The 20,821-nt window shown below is 33.5% G+C and overlaps 1 protein-coding gene across 2 annotated transcripts in view; it reads left to right on the top strand.

Annotated features, from left to right (window-relative positions):
- Nucleotides 1-13,768, top strand: part of sxc (O-linked N-acetylglucosamine (GlcNAc) transferase sxc) — a 90,775-nt gene extending 77,007 nt beyond the window's left edge. For both annotated transcript variants that reach the window (XM_085945122.1, XM_085945131.1), the window contains 6 exons: nt 7,098-7,492; nt 7,898-9,135; nt 9,662-9,953; nt 12,300-12,480; nt 13,133-13,237; nt 13,376-13,768. In XM_085945122.1, the coding sequence (XP_085801248.1) occupies nt 7,098-7,492; nt 7,898-9,135; nt 9,662-9,953; nt 12,300-12,480; nt 13,133-13,237; nt 13,376-13,535 (2,371 nt within the window). In that variant the 3' untranslated portion in view covers nt 13,536-13,768. The remainder of the gene's footprint in view (nt 1-7,097; nt 7,493-7,897; nt 9,136-9,661; nt 9,954-12,299; nt 12,481-13,132; nt 13,238-13,375) is intronic.
- Nucleotides 13,769-20,821: the final 7,053 nt, after the last annotated feature.

Consider the following 20,821-nt stretch of genomic DNA (forward strand, 5'->3'; position numbering starts at 1 on the left):
AATGACATACTTGTTAGAGTGGTGTATTATGGGTCCGTTTGATATTAGTTGCAAGGATTTTGTTTGTTTCACTTTTTTAATATCCTCATCTGAACCGTGGCAAAATTTTATGGACACAGAATAAATAATTCACACTCTAACTAAGTTAAACGTCATGGGATATACGTCATTAAATAATACAGGTCACTCCGCCACAAAAAGGACATTTTTGCGAAAAATGGTAAATAATTGTATACACGCCATCTTCAGTATAACGACTGTGCTTCAGCAGGACTTATTCTGTGGTGAAATTACAAATATTTTTTGATAAAGTGGTTAGTGAAAAATACAAATTCTCTCTCCTATAAAATAGAAAAATTTGACTTCTTTGGCTAAGGAATTTAGATGTCAGATCTCTGTTTCGCCAGGAATTTCTCAAAGGTTTTGCGCATCTGATTTTCAGAGGCGAGGCCCAAGTGTTGGCTGAATCACCTTTTGTACTTGAACCACCTAGTGTACTTCAGTTTCCCCGCGATGCGTAAAGTGGCTTATCTCACATACGACCTCGAATAATATGGAATATCGTTTGATGTATTCATCAATTCAAGTGCCTATGTATTTCAGTGAAGTAAACTATACGTAACAATGATTAATAAATTGAATAGGTATATTAATTGTTGGATCGTTTTTCATTTACGGCAGTGATAAATAACCTTTCCGTCCACGGGGGCTACATTGTATACGGAAAACTTTTTGGGGGGTGGATTTATATAGGTAGGTACATAATTATCCATACCGATTAACTCACAAAACAATAAAATATTATTTATTATTTGACATGTTGTTATTTTGGGACTGGGACAACTGGACGCCAGGACAATTAGACACCGCACTGTCGAATGAAATAAATAAGACGTTCGTTATGTTATGATGACTTTACACATAAATTTATTTTTATTACCTATTTAGTAGTTTTAATTCATTTTTCTCTTAACATAATGTTTTTATTGCAGATTGAGAATTATTATGCCTGAGGCTTTATATTAAAATATAACTCTCTACTGTACGACAACATTATTTAGGCAACAACAGGAAGTCGCTCTTATCGCGTATAGAATATTTCACAGTGTTGTCATTTTTTGAGAAAACATATCCCGCGAAATTAGGTTTTTAGTTTATATCAATTCTATTCTCAGTAAGTTTATAAGTACATTAATTTATAAGTCTAATTATTGTTCAATAAATATCAATAGAATTTTTTTTTCAAATAATTTCACCTCTTAATTATTACTATTATATTAGGTTAATTAATACAGCGTAATTATTGAATTTGGAAGGAAATGTATCATTGAACCCACATTAACTGATAATATTGCTGCAGGTATTTATTAATTAAATAACTAGAACACAAATTATGACTAAAAAACAAGAAGTAGAAAGATATAACATATTCAATATTATATTGATGACCCAATCACATGTTTTATAATTTACAAATGATGTCTTTATATCGTATTTTTAGTAAAATTGTTGTAGAAACACATACTGTGAAAATAATTTTCTATAAATTAAATTATATCCACCTTACATAAATTTTAAAACAATATGTACCTACTTATCGGTTTAAAAATTAGGAAAATAATTAGGAAAAAATAGGACAATTCATTATCTAACTAATGATCATTTATACTTAATTATTATACGTCTAAAAATATTAATAAAATAGATTACGATACACATAACTTTATAATATACAAACATAATTTCCAGTATTTGCGGAAATATTTCTAGTATTACAACACTGAATTTTGACATACCTGACATGACAGGAACCCGTCAAATGGGCTTGTTGAAAGTATTGTATGCCTGTTGCCTTTTAAATACGACTCTGTTTCTTCTTCGCAATAAATCAAAAGTTTACTGATAATAATTCGAACATCATTTCGTATTGTTTTAGACATCTTTTGAATATAAAAAGCTTCAAATTACGTAAATTGATACATGCGTCCAATACGAAGTGTCAAAAATGTAATGAAAAATTTGGGGGCGTTCCTAATTTGAAACCGGAAGTTCGATTAGCTGTACGTAGTTCACAGATTTGCCACGTAGCCAAGATGAAGTTGCCGGACAATACTCGTTGGAACTTAAACATAATATGCACTATTAAATCATTAGTTACGTGTGCATATTTATATTCTCACCAAGTGTTAAATAATAATATAATAACGTAAATATAAATAATAATATTAAATATATTTAATAAAATTTATATTTTAAAAGAACCTACCCATAATTAACGAATGTCTATTTTCGAATTTCATTCGATTGCGCTACGTTCAGTTGTCCCGGCGCCGAATCGCCCTTGACCCGTTATTTTCATGTCAACTATAATATTATTTACGTCCACTTCTGCGCCTGCGGTGGAATAGTGGACAGAACGCCCGCCATTATATTCGGTTGGATCAAATTCGCAATATGCTGTCTTTTTAACTTGTGTTTGAACCTAACTCTCAGAGTTCACCATTGTTCAATAATTGTCCGTTAACGTGTTCAGATAACATCCACTGAATGGAGGCCTATTTTCTCGGCCATAGAGCGACTGATAATTTCGGGCACGCTTTGGGAAATCTGGTCAGCTGAACTACAGTGCCATAAATATTGTAAAATTAAAGAAAATGCTATTTATAATATAAATACTGTGTTCTTATCTTGTTTAGTGGAAGCCAGGGGCACACAAGTTGTGAAAATACCCGATATACTGGATTATTTAGTGCTAGTTCCAAGGGTTTGGAAGCAGAGGTTGTCAATGCCAAGAGGAGTCACAGGCCAAGGTCTTCAGTTGGTTGGTAGTCAGAATAAAACTCATAGTCGGTAGATGGTCCATATATTGTTCAAGTTCACAAAAGTTCACAGAGTTCACAATGGTTCATCATATTATAATTATTAGCGTTCAAAAAGTTAATATTATTCACATAAATGTTCGAAGCACGGTATACGGTCATCCGACAAATTATAAAGTACATTAACACTCGTAACAAAGAAATATTAATTCGGAGAAAAGTTTCATATATTAAACTTAGATTGACAGTCAGGTTCATGCGACCCGCTGAGCAGCAGTTAAAGTCGAAAAAGATTTAGGGCCTCCGTTGAGGAACCACTGTACGAAACTATATTTCCCGTTCGAAAATACTAAAGTACCAGATAGGTATTTATGTTTGAAAATTATTCGCGAAATTTTTCCAAGTCGGGGTTAGGTATTTATAAATGATTTCTCGCGCCGAAACGACAGAGTCCAACTTTAGGTATTTTACCCACAGAAGGAAAGGGGGAGTTGGGTGGTCCCAAACTCCTGTGCGACTCGCACAAATATATGAATTTGTATGGAAATGTCAGACCGACGTCCAGCGTGGACCCGGTCCAAGAAGCAGTGAAAAACTGGATACAGGATACAAAAATCCTGGGTTTTTATTCGAATCGGGAGATTTCATCCCCTAAGACGAGCGTTCTACGGGTCAAAAATCCGCATATCATTTTCACTATGAGATTTGGACTTAATCGATTGCCCCGCGAAACCGCAAGTCGCGAGAGAGCTGAAATCAACTGTATTCGGTGGGCGCGGGCTGCCGGCATAAATCCGTCTTCGCGGTATCCCGCCGAGCGTGAGATTTCACTTAGCTCTCCATACAATGAATGCGTTTTTTAGCTTGTATTGTATTTTTAGATTTTAATTAACCAAGCGAAAACTCAACGCATCGAAGAGTGTGATACGTCAATCTGCTCGTCACCGTTCAAGCTAGCATATGAGTATACACCCTGCGATGTAAGTCTCTCCCTGGCTGAGTGGCGGGAGCCACAAGTTCGGACCCATAAGTGGGCCGCCCACGCGCCACGTGTACATTTATGATAAAAATTAAAATTATTAAAATACTAGGTCTTATTCTCTATGTATACATATAAATGTTATATCTAATTAACTTATAATTAAGGTGGTAAAATTAATGGAATCTGACCTGTTTCTGAGCCCTATATCTCGCGAACCTTTATGGTTACGCGTACTATGGAATAACTGAAATCTCCGCGGTCCGTAGACGCGTACGTCATTTCAAATTTTACGTTGATCGGACACGCGCAGCTCTAGCTATCATTAATAATGTGTTTGTATGGAGATCTCGCGGCTGTCATGAATTGCGTAACAGGGACGGGGCTCCACATATGAGCTGGTCGGCTGCGGTCGCGGTCGGGATAGGGAATTGATCCAGTTGTGCGAGGGAGACAACTGTCCGGTTACCGACTGGCGAACGCAGCTCCAAGGGCCGATCATATGTTACATACGACTCGCGATAAAAACCGCGGGGCAATCGCGCGCGAGATGCGTGGATTACGCGTATGATATTAATATGGGAGTGATGAAAATTAGAAGTCAGAGGTATTCAGTACCTCGTGAATGGTTTAGATGCTATGTAGATGCTATGTATGGAGCCCAGGTCTAGATCGATTCTCGTCTAATTAAATTAATTAAAATATTGATTAATTATTATCTAGCTTAATTTCGCGGATCGAATTATGTTAACATTATACTCTAATTATGGCTACAGATTTATATACTAATGTCGGTTTACAATTACACACGCTGACAATACCTAATCATCGCAATTATACAATACAAGATCCATTTATCTTAATTACATTATTACATTTACTCGAAGTCCAATACAGTATTATGCTATTTTAATATTTATATACCTATCAACTATTTATTTAACATGGCAAAATATCTATTACTAACATGATATACCTATTACTACCATCTTAATTAGGACACACAATCTTTGTACTACGAGCGTAGTTATCTTATTAATTGGATTTTAATTACTACTTTATTATTACTTCGTCGTTATTTACATTCTTACCATCACACCTCATGGTCCTTGTGACCGACTTATCTCATCTACAGTTCACCCTGGGGAGCAGTGGGACCTGCTGGGGCAACTGTAGGACTTCCTCATACATCATATATGGCTTGTCTTTGTCGGGGGTCGTAAGCCTATTACTTTATAACCGGTGGTACATTGACTATTTTGATCAGATCGAGCGATTGGATGGTACCACTCCTTATGGGAGTGTCCTCTCAGGAGCACACTAAACGTGTTCGTGACATTAGGTTAGGTTATCATTCTTCAATTCATGAATTTTGTCTAAATCGCCGCCTGGCTTGTACCAATTACTGTAATGTGCTTTATATTTTTCCTTCGTCATTCACTTTTATTACTTTTATATGAAGTTCTTTTTAATTGCTTCATTTTTTACTGCCTAAAAATTCATTACTGTATCTATATATTCTGTGCTGGCAAAAAGTCAGAATAATAATAATACAGTTCTGAAAATTTTACATGTTTATGAATAGTGAATAAATTATAATATGTATACTTAATCAGACATTTTTTATTACTATTTAAGTTATTATATTGGTATATTGCGTGTGGGTATTCATTTCGCTCATAAAATTAAATTTTCTTCTGTGATCTCAAAATCTTCAAATTTTGGTGACTACCTATTCGAAATATGAATGTATTTTTTTGGCTAACTTTAAAAGATTTTAAATAAATTTCCGAAAACTATGAAAGCAAAATGTCACGTAATACGTCTCAATATATCCATAAATGTGTATGATCAATAAGCAATTATAATAATTGATGAACATGCGTTATATAGCAGCAGTTTTCACCTCGCCACATACATGCAGTAATCAAACATATACCTAATCAGAAAATCTGAATCTCGATTTTCGAGAATTCGAAAAATTGTTACTAGGCAAAAATAACAATGAAATGGAAAAGGAAACTGCTGAACGCAACCGTTTTTTTTTTATGAATATTTTAAATAACCCGGAAAAAATCGGCCTAAAAAGGTAAGAAGAAAAAATAATCTCGAAAAAACGAATATTCTTGAATTCGAGAAATCACAAGTTCTATGTGTAACTTTTTTGTATGAAAAGTTGTGTACAAAATGTTATTAATTTTATGACAACTTATTTGACATGATACGTGCGCCTTTAAACATTAATAATTATAATATACATATTATGTAAAGAAATATCACGAAAAAATCTTGGAATAGTGGATTTGCCACTTCATAACTTTTACACCAGTTCTAGGATGAAAATGATGCAATATATTCTAAAAATATTTTTTTACATATATTTATTATCTATTTATTTTCTTATTACTACATATATTAGTAAAAGTGAATATCATTTGATCTAATTTTATGCGAGGTAATCAGGCAAATAGGTGTACCTATCAGTGTAGTAAAAACTGCAAAGTTATAAATGGTATACTCTAATAATGGATCATTAATTGAAAACAGGAATTTTAGAGAATGTTGAAAACCATTATGTATAATTTACAATTGAATATTTTTTCTTCAAAATTGATTTACTTAACAGTCACTAGTGCACTTTATTCGTTCAATCCTCAGCAACCTAATGGATTTATAGATTTTGAGCTAACGTTTACATAGTGATATTACGATACTTCACTCTGATGATGAGTTGGAAAAAGTTAATATTAATCACTATTATTAAAATCAATGGTTTAGTGCAAAGATATTCTAATTTTTCTATTTGAGATGCATGAGAAATCTACATATCGTCGCTTAAGAAACAACACCGCGAAATTTTTTATTAATTGACTTCCGCGGTGTTGTTTCTTAAGCGTCGATATTATGTATTTGAAAGATACAAAGTCTTCTTAAATATCAGTTGGACGTACAATATTTTTACAGCATAAAGATACGATGCAAACAAACGTTTTGTGTATGTTTACTCAATTTTGTCGAAAACTTGCACTGACCCATCCAATTCAATCATGTTTTTTGTTTACTACTTCTGGTCTTGCGCCACTGCCACTCTCCAAAATATCATAATATTGTCTACCTGTCTTCTTGATTGACTTGAAACACATTTAGTCCATCTTATTTATGACAGTCAATGTTGCCTGTCAATTTCCACATCAACTAAGCAATCCTATGTACCTACACCAGCTATGTACATCTAATAGGCTACTGAATCCAATCATTATTGTAATTATTATTATATTAGTATTTGTTTCTTGTTGCAGAGCGGTAGCAGCATATTTGCGTGCGCTCAATTTGTCACCCAACAATGCCGTGGTCCACGGTAACCTTGCCTGTGTCTACTATGAACAGGGTCTCATTGACCTCGCCATCGACACCTACCGTAGAGCCATCGAGCTGCAGCCCAATTTTCCGGACGCCTACTGCAACTTGGCAAATGCTCTTAAGGAAAAGGGCCAAGTGCCCGAGGCCGAAGAATGCTACAACACTGCACTCAGCTTGTGCCCCTGCCACGCTGATTCTCTCAACAATTTGGCCAACATCAAAAGAGAACAAGGCTTCATTGAAGAGGCCACCAGACTGTATCTCAAAGCCTTAGAAGTATTCCCTGAATTCGCTGCGGCACATAGCAATTTAGCATCAGTATTACAGCAACAAGGTATTTATTATAATATTCTTATTCATGTTGGTCTCATCTTTTTATGGATAACTATTAGAACTCAATTTATTTGTCCTACTTGGACGATTCCAGCTTTGCTACTGTCACCAAATTTGATTATTATAAAGTTCAACTTTCTTATAAAGCAGAAATGTAATGTATGATATTATAGACCTTACAAATCAGATTTCACGGCAGTACTCCCAACCATTTTTTTAAAACAATAACTAGAATAGACACTTCTTGCATTCTGAATCTAACAAAGGAGATTTATGATACATTTCTTCGTTAGTACAGGATTTTCGTTTCATATTCCTTTTTTTACCATAAGTAAGAAACAACCTGAACTGATAAATCCAATAGACAATACTGATTTTCAATTTTTAATTGTTATTAAATTGACAGGTAAACTAAATGAGGCCCTGATGCATTACAAAGAAGCAATCAGAATTCAACCAACTTTTGCCGATGCATACAGTAATATGGGAAACACTTTGAAAGAAATGCAAGACGTCACCGGTGCCTTACAATGCTACACGCGAGCAATACAAATAAATCCAGCGTTTGCCGATGCGCACAGCAATCTGGCCAGCATTCACAAGGATTCCGGTAACATTCCCGAAGCAATCCAATCATATAGGACAGCTCTCAAACTAAAACCTGACTTCCCGGATGCGTATTGTAACTTGGCGCACTGTCTTCAGATAGTTTGTGATTGGACAGATTACGAAGCACGCATGAAGAAACTAGTTAGTATTGTGGCCGAACAACTCGAAAAGAATCGGCTGCCTTCGATCCATCCTCATCATTCCATGCTATATCCACTGTCTCACGAATTCCGAAAAGCAATAGCAGCAAGACACGCAAACCTGTGCCTGGAAAAGATCCATGTACTACACAAACCCGCCTACAAGTTCTCACGTGAACTACAAGGAAGATTACGTATCGGTTACGTATCCAGCGATTTCGGTAATCATCCAACTTCACATTTGATGCAATCTGTTCCAGGACTGCATGACAAATTGAAAGTAGAAATATTTTGTTATGCTCTTAGCCCTGATGATAGTACAACATTTAGATCCAAGATCGCAAGAGAATCTGAGCATTTCGTTGATCTCTCGCAAACTCACTGCAACGGAAAAGCGGCAGATAAAATCCACATGGACGGTATTCATATCCTTGTTAATATGAATGGATACACTAAGGGTGCTAGAAATGAAATCTTCGCTATGAGACCGGCGCCAATTCAAGTTATGTGGCTGGGGTACCCCGGCACTAGCGGAGCTAGTTTTATGGATTACTTAATAACCGATGCAGTCACTTGTCCCTTAGAGCTTGCAAGCCAATACAGCGAGAAACTAGCATACATGCCAAACACATTCTTCGTGGGAGATCACAAACAGATGTTCCCGCATCTTCAGGAACGCCTAATCATCAGTGATAGATCTCACCAAACAGGGCCGGTTGCTGATAATGTGGCTGTCATAAATGCCACTGATTTGTCACCGCTGGTCGAGAATACATCCGTTAAAGAAATAAGAGAAGTGGTCCGATCGTCCAGGCCTGTAGAAATATCCATGAAGATAGCAGAGCTGCCGACAACAACACACATCGAAACAATGATTGCCTCAGGACAAGTACAGGTAAGACATTAGGCTAATTACCTTATTAACGTTGTTTAAACTCATTCCCTAATTACCATGCATTGGTTATTGACCTCAGAAATTCAGATTAAAAATATTACCTTGTATTTGAAATACTTATTATAATACAAAAATAATATATCAGAAATTTTGTAATATCTCTTGGAAAAAAGATAACTTGTTCCTATAGTAAACAATGAAAAATCATATTGCAAACAATATAATTTTTTAGCAGTATTTGGTTTGCTGTTTTTCACCAACTCAATCTTATTAACTTTGCAGATCAAATATTATGTAACTTGTTTTTCCCTGCCAACATTCCAAGACTTTGGTTGCCTTGCACTAGACTGCGACCGTGTTCGTATTCAAATCTATCATGGCCAAGCCTTACTGAAAGAAAACCGTCTCACATTTTTTTAGCTTCAAAATCAAATCAAAATATTTCTTTCTAAAAAAGAGTGGGAATACGATATATCTCCAGAAAAAAAAGCTTGCATATAATATTTCTAAATCTCGATTGTTTCAGACGTCAGTTAACGGTGTTGTGGTACAGAATGGCTTAGCAACGACGCAAACGAACAACAAAGCCGCTACAGGAGAAGAGGTCCCTCAGACAATTATGATCACCACTAGGCAGCAGTACGGCCTTCCCGATGATGCCATTGTATACTGCAACTTTAATCAGCTCTACAAGATCGACCCGCTGACACTCCACATGTGGGTTTATATCCTGAAACATGTGCCCAACGCCGTCTTGTGGCTGCTTCGGTTTCCTGCCGTTGGTGAACCTAATCTGCAAATCACAGCTGAGCAGCTTGGTAATTATATCAAAATTTGACATTGTTTTATTTAAATATCAAGTCTCTGATCATTAATCAGGAATACTATATTATGTGGGGTACTCACATCAATTGTATGCACTCATATCTCATCCTATGGCACTCCTGTAATAAGAGGGATGACAGTTACATGAGAGATACAATGATACATATTATTGAATTGGGAAGAAGGAAATGACTCGAGTACCTTCACGTTTATTGACACATTCAACAAAGCAACAAATAATTTAAATATTTCCATGGCTAGACAAATATATGCAGCGTTGCCATCAATTGTACATATGTAAACCAGTGGCTTTCAACCGTTTTATAATAGCAACGTATCACAAATATGCACTTTGCCATTGCGACACACCTGTATATTGTATGCAGCATTAAACAAACATTGAAAAAATACCAAATAGCGGCTAAATCTTTGAGTTCAGAAAATTATTTGTTGACACACCTAGCAACCGATGGCGATACGCTAGTGTGTCACAAGATAGCAGTTGAGAATGGCGGTCCTAGGCAAGGGGGAAACATACTCATAAATTTTTTTCTTGGGCTTCAATTCATTTCTTATACCACATTAATTTCAGCATAACCTAGCCACCTTCATTACCTTTATTATCTTGTAGGATAACGCTTAATAGCCATTCCAGAACATTATTAGTTTAGTTATAATAGTTGACTATGGTTAAATAGTGCAAATAAAATGCAAACGACATCTTGCTGTTGGCGTTCCTGCTATGGTTGCTTACTTAAATACATAAATTTTGTGTAAATGTTCATCTAAATAATTACCTGATTGAATAAAAACTTTCCTTTAGGCTTGTAACACCAATTCAGTGCGGATCTGGCAAGTGACTCGAGAGTGTTTTTGTCAAGCTTGCTACACATGTACCTGCTATGCGAAATGGCTTGCTGGCGATTTAATCATTAGCCTCAATAACTTTTTTATCGGTTTCGCTTTTACACATAAAGTAGTTAAAACGGACGACACAGCATTTGTATGAATTTATGGTTGTAAATCGTGTAATCCACTCCATTGCGCTACCTGTCATTACTTTCACCTCCCCAAAGTAATCAATCAACAATTATTTCCAATCCAAATTGATTTTAACGTGTTTGCTATTTATTTTTATATTATTTGTGTTTAGCTTTTTTGATTTTAATTATTACTTTCAATTTTCAAAAATCCAATTAGTTATTTTTATAATGTGTTAATTCAACTCACAAAAACAGCCCTAAATAATTTTTTCAAAATATTATTTTTCATTTCAAATAAAATCATGTTTTGTTTTTTATTTATTAAGTCCTAGCTGAAGCATTGTTTTTTATATATGATTTTTATATTCGATCCATACTGAATATTATTCTTATTTCTATAATTATTGTTGTATGATTTCAAAACATTGATTACTGTTTGAAGAAAGCTATTTTTTAATTATAATATATTTTTCTGTGTGTGAAAGGAAGAAGGTGTTAAGTTTTAAACTGCTATTTTTCAGGATAGCCAAAAGAACAATTTTGCATGGGAACTCCAATGTCTGTATGGAATTTAGTAATTCAGAGGTGTTGATTTGACATATCCTTTTTCTCATTTGGGCATATGTGTATTATGGTTTCATTTGCCATATTTAACTCATTTTTCGATTTGTAAGACTTATCGCCCACAGATATTTGTCATTTATTAAAATGCTAGCGATACAAATTGTTAAAAAATATTATATCCATTGTAGAGCCTTGCTAAAACATTATATTTTGAAAGAGTGATTGGTACTTAATACGCTTCTTTTTATTTTCATGCTTTTCATTGTATGATTTTAAACTTTGATTGCTACTTGAAAAAATCTATTTTTTAAATATATATTACTTGCGATAATTTATTAAAACGCTCGCTACATAAATTGATAAAAAAAATATATCCTTTGTAGAGGGACCCAGTGTATAGAAATTTTGCATTGTCTTTCTACAGCTGTATTATATTCATTGTAAAGGGACCCAGCGTATAGAAATTTTGCATTGTCTTTCTACGACTGTCAGTATTATTACACTGGATTACAACTAATTGCCCCAAGTAACAATGGTTTTTATTGCAGTGCACTACCACATCTTCATGTACGAATATTATATTGTATCTCTTGTATTTGGTACCTTATTTTTCTCAAACAATATTAATGTTATATTGCGCAAACTGTATATTAAGATATTGTCATTCAACTTGCACCAACAGCTGTTTATTGATATTATGATAACATTTTAAAGGCAACATGATTTACTACGGTCTCGTAAGTAAACCAATCGGTAAAGACATATTTAAAAACGGCGTCCTTTTGTCCACAGGTCTGCCCTCTGGGAAAATCTTGTTTTCGAATGTTGCTGCAAAGGAGGAGCACGTGCGTAGAGGTCAGTTGGCTGATGTCTGCCTCGACACACCCCTCTGCAATGGACACACAACTAGCATGGATGTACTGTGGACCGGGACTCCTGTTGTAACATTGCCTGGGGAAACTCTTGCATCAAGGTAAATGAATACAGTAAAATCATATTCGAAATTTTATTAATAAATACAAAATGTGTATAAGTAGTATAAACTTTAAAAATGAATAAAATAGACTTCAATTGAATCGAAATAAACAGAACAGGTTAATAACATAGAATTAATGTTATACCCATTGCCACGGACCAAGGTTTTGAACCGGGGTACTTTATGTCGAACATGCATATCGTCTATTCAATTCTAAATGCCAAACCATAAAATGTACAGGAAAGCGAAATTTAGAAATTACGAAACTATACTTAATTCGATTTTAGTTCTGTAATATCGAAATATTAAAAAAACATTTTTTGTGTTTCAAAGTACAATTAATTTTGGGGAATTTTTTCCAATTTCAAATTTATGAAAAAGTCAATACATTAGCAAATAATGTCACTTAGGATACTTAAAAAGTGACATGACAATAATTGTTTTTTAAAATCAATATAATCCTATGCATTTAGGTTTATACAGATATGTTGGAAATTTCATCGAGAATTGACTGATGTAAAACAAGGTATTTCGAAATATTGGCATTTAGGATAGTTTATATTTGAATACCATGCCACATTATTATTATGGGAAGATTCAAATAATTTATTAAACAATTATTGAATTTAAATATTTTTTGTAATTTCAGAGTTGCAGCTTCTCAGTTGAATACCCTTGGATGTCCGGAGTTGATTGCAAGAACCCGTCAGGAATATCAAGATATCGCAATCCGTTTGGGAACGGATAGAGAATAGTAAGTTTACAAATTCAATTCATCCAATTCAATATTTCATGTATCAAACCATAATTGTAAAATTTTACCTCCATTATTATAATATTGAGAATATGTATAGGCTTATTGATTTTTTATGAACATTTTATTATCTTGCAGCCTGAAAGCCATACGCGCTAAAGTATGGGTGTCCCGCATGGAAAGCAACCTGTTTGACTGCAAGCACTATGCGCACAGCATGGAGACGCTCTACTTAAAGATGTGGAACCGCTACACGAGAGGCGAGCGCCCTGATCACATCCAGGCCCTGGACAAATAAGTCACTGAACCGGCATTGAATAGAATATTAGTTATCTCATACAAAATATTTATAGTTGTTTAATTATTTTTATCACAGGCATTCTTCAATTTGATAATCAATATACTAATGTGTTTTGTGTCAATCAAATAATCTTATCATTCAATTAAAATTTAAAATCAAATTCCATCAAGTACCTACCTATCCACCTTCGGGTCGACAGTATTAATTTTCAAAACTATTCTCGTTGAGTGAACAAAAATATTTCAACAGATTGAATTAAATGTCATCATTTTTATTTTAACTGTAACATTTTACATTATTAAGTTTAAAGGATATACATTTTGGTATAATATATGTTGTAAATAATTATTGGCATTTTTTTTTGAAATTGTCAAATTATCAGTAATTTAAAATTTTAAATGCATGTTAGTAGTTTTCATGGTTTTATAATAATTGTTTTTAATTAAAAATGTGTATGTTTTGGATGTTTTTGCCGTCACATTTCCTGTAGAATAAAAATTATGAATTTTGTAAGATCTCATTATGTACTAATTAATACGATAATAATCTCTTAAAGTATAGGCCGTAACCAATCACCGGCACCTACTTAGGCGGGTAGGGGTTAAGAAAATTCCAAATCAATTTTTACTTAATGAAATTTTGATTATTTTCAGTCAATTATCATAAAATACAGTTCAGGCATATGGAAACGTATCGGCAGCGTCCATAAAATGAGACATAAAAATTACTATGATGACTTATGTTATGATTTTTAAATATTTGGGTTTTTGATTTTAAACTATGTATTTCACTATCATTTTTTTCGCTTTTGTAGTAAATCAGGACTGATTAATTGCGACTGCAGTTAGTAGTCACAGCCAATTTTGTTTCATATGCCTCAGCTTATGATCAATATTATGAAATGAATGTTTTTTAATGATTTTTAGTTATCTTGTAAAATATCCAGTGGCGTAGCCAGGAATTTACTGGAAGGGATCTATTTTTTAACTAGCCGTGTTAAAAGTTTTAATTAGCATTTTTTATGGAAAAAAATATTGGAAACGGCAGAAGTAGGTACTCATGTAACTACTGCAGAACACGATGATATTTTATTTCTTGATTATCTAATTATTTTTATTAAGATATTTCATGAACCAAATGTTTAATGATATTTTAATCAATAATCCTCTTTGGCCCCACATACTACCAAGTTTTTTGTTTGGTTGAGGTGTGTGTTCACACCCAAGAACGTCTCTTTGGCTACACCACTGTAAAATATGGTTAGTCAATATTAATCGTGAAGAAAAATTATTACAGTCTATTATAATTCGCCTTACTTTAAATAATTGTGTAGATCTTGACTTTAATAAATGATAATATATAATAATATTTCTATGTTAGTTCGTAAGATTATAAAAATTGCTAAAACTATAAATTGTGAATTTTCTTACAATGGATTCAGTCATGGTTAATAATACTGTCCTTGTGGTAAAAATTATTTTATTACTGTATTTTAAGTAGTTTAGGAAAAAGAGCCTATACAGTCATATAAGGTACAAGGAACTTAAGAAGTACCCCCCTTGGTACAATCAACTGTTTTATTTTTCAAATACTTTTTCTGTCTGTTTTGGATCTGTGATTCGGTGGGTAGCATAATTTCCGTTTTAAGTGGTAACCTGCAATTAGTCATGAAAGCTAGAATTAATTGTTTTATGTACCATTTATAAACAACTCTGCTTCAAACGAGTTGAGTCTAAATGAGTTGTGATGTAAATAGATATTATATAAAAGTTATCGTAAATAACCCGTCATCGGTAAATTCTACACTTGGTAATTCACAATCTTTTGTTGTCTATGTGCCATTCATAATAATTGATATTTTTCTTCTTTTTTTCATCTCCGCACATATTATAATAATAGTTAAATTTTCTATATATTTATTTTTTAATAGTTTAATATGACAACCTCAATTTGTACCCTAATAGTGATTTCTAATCGGCTTTAAGAGAAGCATAATATTCTAGTTATGTATGTATACCTACTATTAATTTTTTTCTTATCACTGGCAATTCAATTCACCCTCAGGCAAAAAGTATTTGGGAATAATAATAAATTACATAATAATTATAAGAACCGAACCTAAAAAATTATAATTATAAATTTTTAGTTTGTACCGCTTTTCTCAAGGTTTAGTTTTAGTATGTACATAAAAGAATGATTTCGGAAAATGAATCAATGATTTTTTGTGCCTCATCACAAACCCACATTACTCAATTAGAACCGTCAATGTGTCAAAACAATTAATATATTCTATGCACCTATAGGTATTTGTTAATTAAACCAGTGGATCTATTTCTATATAATATTGTAAAAAAAACATTAATACTTACTACACACTGCAGATATAGACTACATATTACCTACATTGATTTGTACAAATTTTCTTTTACACAACTGCTCTTATCATCACATTGCATAATGTTTAAACAACTTAATATGGCTATGTTTTAATGGCTATTAAATTTTAGTTAATCCTAGTAGATTTAAAGTTTTGATAAATTTTTTGATGTGTTAAATTTCCTTTCGTATTGTAATGCGCACTGTTAGAAAATTATTTATAATACTGTTATTGTGCATGTTTACTAAAAAATTATTTGTATGAGTGTATGAATATTTTGAAATAAAGTTTACTGAAATTAAAAAATTTTATTTTCTGAATATTATCTGAAAATTTTACGAACCGAACTTCTCAATAATTTTCAAAAATATGATTGTGTGTGGGATTTTTTTTGTTATATATAAAGATGAGGCTGTTCATTTCAAAGTCAAAGTAACCTCTATATTCCACTATTTTAAGTTGATTACCAAAAACTGTCAGCACATTTAGGGGACTGCAAACAGAATATTTTATTTTTGCAAACGTTAGTGAACAATTATAAAAAGCAAATAGCGAAATGGACTTGGATTTGATATTTTATGAATTTGCATACGATTGTGGGGTTGCCAAAAGTTGATAACTTGGGTATTTAGAGTTATCAACGGATTATGCGTCTATATCATGGACCCCACATCTTGAAGGGTAGGGTGAAAAAGGCAGTGGGACGTTCTACAGAATCGTTTTTTAAATATTGTTTCAGGTAAAGTAGGTATTCACTGTATTTTTAGCATTTCTTTTGTATTGTTAAATAAATTCATTTGAATTATGGGTTGTCGAATATCGACAACCAATAATCAAAAATTGAATCACAAAACTAACTAGACCTTTTCTCCCAGAGCCTAGGCCCCCCCCCCCCCGTTGTGGAGGCCATGGTCTATATATAAATATATATCATAAAAAAAATTAAGCAAATCAAACTTCAAATTGCATTTACTCCATAACATGATTTCGAGACTTACTAACATTAGGCAATAACCTCACGCGATAGAAAAGTACCTACTTACAGAATCAGAACCAAGAAAAATATCAAAAAAAGTAAAAATGGAGATTACTGACTTTGAAACTAAACTTTCCAAAATTCTATGGTAAAGCAACTAAAATTTATTTTAAATTAGAATAACTAACAACAATGTGCAATCATGTTATATCAAATATTATTACTAGGGTGGGTTACACTTTGATTAGCATGCATTGGTGTACTGGCCATGTAGTATATTTTTTATTTGTTTATTGTATTACCATAAGATACAGAATTACGTCTACTGTCAATTTATGTTAGAGGGTATTGCAGTTTTTTGAACAAGTTTACAAAAATCCCAATCTAAAACTTCATGATTGTAAAACACATTCACGAACTGGAGTGCAAATTTTTATTTTTTTTACGTGACAGATTGATAATCTCAATGATTTCACGACCGTGTTTCGGTCCATTTCGTTCTCTGCTTAAATGACCACTGGACTTTCATCAAGACGACGACAACTGAATCCTAACTCAGAAAACAAACATAATTGCAATCCTGATCTCGCACACAAACAATTTAATCTATCTTTTAACTAACTCAACTGTCAAACAGTTAACAACATTGAACAAAGAAATATTCATTTTGTGTTGGGTTACTGGGTTCATCTGACGGGTGTAATCATTCAAATATGTGTACCCCTCTTCCATCTCTTGCAAAAGGATATTATTTCAGAGTATTCCATTTTAGAATTAGAGAACAGTGGGCCATGCAACGTGATACCGTTGCGACCAACATGTGTATACTCTATGTGGGTCAGTGCATTAACTTACATGTGGAATGTCAACTAATTCATATTGACAAATTGCATTCGTGTTAAGTTTCTATACGCTAACGATGCGATAGATTACTGCGCTGTTGCGTTCAGTAACCAAGGTGCTATCACCAAGAGACCAAAACTACATTTGTCATAACCGATATAATATTTCTCGTATAACAGCTTAGAAACATATTCTCTCGATACCGGTCCGGTATCTATCAAAGGTTGGGTACCAAATTGGTGTACATCTCCCTCTCCTGGGCCAGTGCTATCAGATTACTAATGCATTGGAAAATACTGTCTAAGCGGCAGTACCAGACTAAGCTCTGAGCGGCGAGGCCCGCTCTCCGCGCCGCTCCTTCACCTATTTGAGCATATTCTAGCGAAAATGGTACTACATGAATTCACGCGATGCATCACTTTCATCGCGGTTATGATAATTATTATTGGATGTATCGGTGCGCGGGCAAGCTTAACACGCTTAAATAATATTGATATTTATGTATATATATCACATTCCCATTTTTTACTTTTGACGTCTTGACTTGTTATTGTTTGTTCAATTTTGGTAAGAAAATATGATTTTTCATCGAATCTTGGCATTACCGTTTTATGGGGAACGGGAAACTGAGAGACTGAGACTAGCATATCACATCTCTTCATTTCTCAATTTGCTTGGGGGTGCTGCAGTTCTGCAGTGCATATGGTCGAGTCACCACTGGATATAATAAAAAAACTATGCATCAATCTATAAAATATCTAAAATTATGCCGGCATAAAGATGCATAGATTTTGACTATTATCTATTATGGTTTGGTTTTTCGCAATTACGTTTTTATTGATAGTTGAATATGTTTTATTTATTATGGTTTGGCATATCCAGGGCTTAATGAATTTTAAAATACTAAACAACACCATTTGTAATTTATGTATTCATAATTCAACAAAAACAATTAAGTATGACTTAAAAAGTGTGCACTATTTTTGGCGGATCGCCAATAAATAGCGAAATTATTATGGTTTGGTTAGGCAGGTTTTAATGGATTTTTAAAAACTAACCAACAGCGTCTGCCCATTACGGGGGGCTGACAGGGCTCTAGCCTAGGGGTCTGGTGTGATGGGTTGACTAGGTAACTGAAATAAACACTACAAATTTGCTCCAAAGGTAAAAGAAAAAGTAGCATGTGGCGCTATTTTATTACATGGTTACTAACATTTTAAGATACGTAATTGTACGATGCAACTTTTGATTATTCCGTGTTGATACTCAACAACTCCATTATTCAAGTAAGTATCTGCTTTTTAATACATCTGTACTAAAAATATGACTCCAAAGATCTTTCTATCAAAGATGTCCTGTTTCCTCTTATTTTTTTTGATAAAGTTACTTATTATTGAAGACAGTTTTGTATAATTTTATTTTGGATTTACTTCTCTGTAAAATTAAATAAAACTATTATTTATTCAATATATTGAATGTAACATTCTTTATTGAATAAACATAATTTGAAAACACTTCGGAAATCCCAGACATGTATTTTGTTTTTTGTTTATCTTTGGATTATATTAATTATTTGGAGTCCCATTTTCTTGGCAACTCTAGTGCAATAAATGCCTCTTTCAGGGCAGGTTCAGATGTTGCCACTAAATATAATATATCATCGGCGTATCTAAAGGGTTGCACTCAAGGCCTGATCAAAAACGATGCATAAGTGCGAGTGAGAAAGTATTCGGCATCCTTATAATCTCTGCGACACGCGCTAGAGTAAGATAAAAGGTTTACAGATGTGGGTGGTGGTTTGCTACGGTGTCGCCGCCAATCTTACTTTATTGCTTAACTAAGCGTTGATAACTGTCTTGCTAAAATTGCTATTTTTGTGTTAAACATAAATTCAGTGGTAATTATTTTTAGTTAATTAAGTAGAAAAGATGGTTCTGTGTGTTGTATTAAAATGTGGTAGCCGTACTGGTAAGCAAGAAGATGGTATTACGTTTCATAGGTAAGTTGATACATGTTCGTGATAATTTAATTATATATTATTATGTATTTTAGCATCAAGTAACCTAGTGTTTCTTTAAAATAACTTAAATTATGGATATCTTTACCTAATGGTTGCATTTTGTCCCCTTAAAAATACTATATAACGTAAAAAAATAGAAAATTATATTTTAATTCTGAGCGTCTAGTGCGAGCACTAGCGAAATGTTCTATGGTCTCAAACATTTGTATACGAATGCGAAAACGCACGGCACGCAGCTTCATTTAGCAATGCAGTGGGTCTAGATAATAATATAGGAGTGTAATAAATATATAGACTTTTATTTATTCATAAAATGTCGAAAAACGATGGTTATGTAAATTATTAATAATTTGCCTCAAATTGTTAGCTTTGTATTTCCACCTAGGTGGCACTGATTAGCGAACTATTCACCTTAAGTTATTTTAAGCAATTATTTAAAACACACAATGTGGACCCCGAATTATATTATAAGATATTATCATCGACCTTATACCTACGAGCCACCCTACTCATGAAAGCCTGAATCAGTTACAGTACCTACCGTTATTCTTCCTGTCAGCCAATATGAATGTAATTCTGGTCGTATTGATTCGTGGACATGTGTTCATCTCACAAACAGACATTATTATATATCGCTTCCTAAACTTCGCGGGACAGTTTACCTACCACACAAAATGTTAAAAAATTCGACACTGAAAAATAGTTAAGTTGTACTATGTGGTCAGAAAAAATAACTATTGCAATTATCACCAAAAAGATCTTGCCGCGCGGGTGTATTGTTACTGCTAATTACGATACTTCACTTCGGACGGGAGGTGACACACCGCTACCAGTGTGAACTTTTGGTTATATTGTATTTTTTGTATGATTTGGTAAATATTAAATACCATAATGAAGAGATCTAGACAATGCCAATGAAAATTGCGCAATATGCCCGCCTCTACAGCACTTTAATGTCAAGAATACAAAAATTGATAGAAAATCTATGCGTTCACAAAAATGTGTGATTAGGCCAGATGGGACAATTAATAGTACAGCGTATAATATTATAGAAACGGATAAAAATA

The sequence above is a fragment of the Rhyacophila brunnea genome, unplaced genomic scaffold, assembly GCF_057557595.1.
Source record: "Rhyacophila brunnea isolate RB1 unplaced genomic scaffold, BYU_Rbru_1.0 scaffold_1, whole genome shotgun sequence".
In the NCBI taxonomy this organism is placed as follows: Eukaryota; Metazoa; Arthropoda; class Insecta; order Trichoptera; family Rhyacophilidae; genus Rhyacophila; species Rhyacophila brunnea.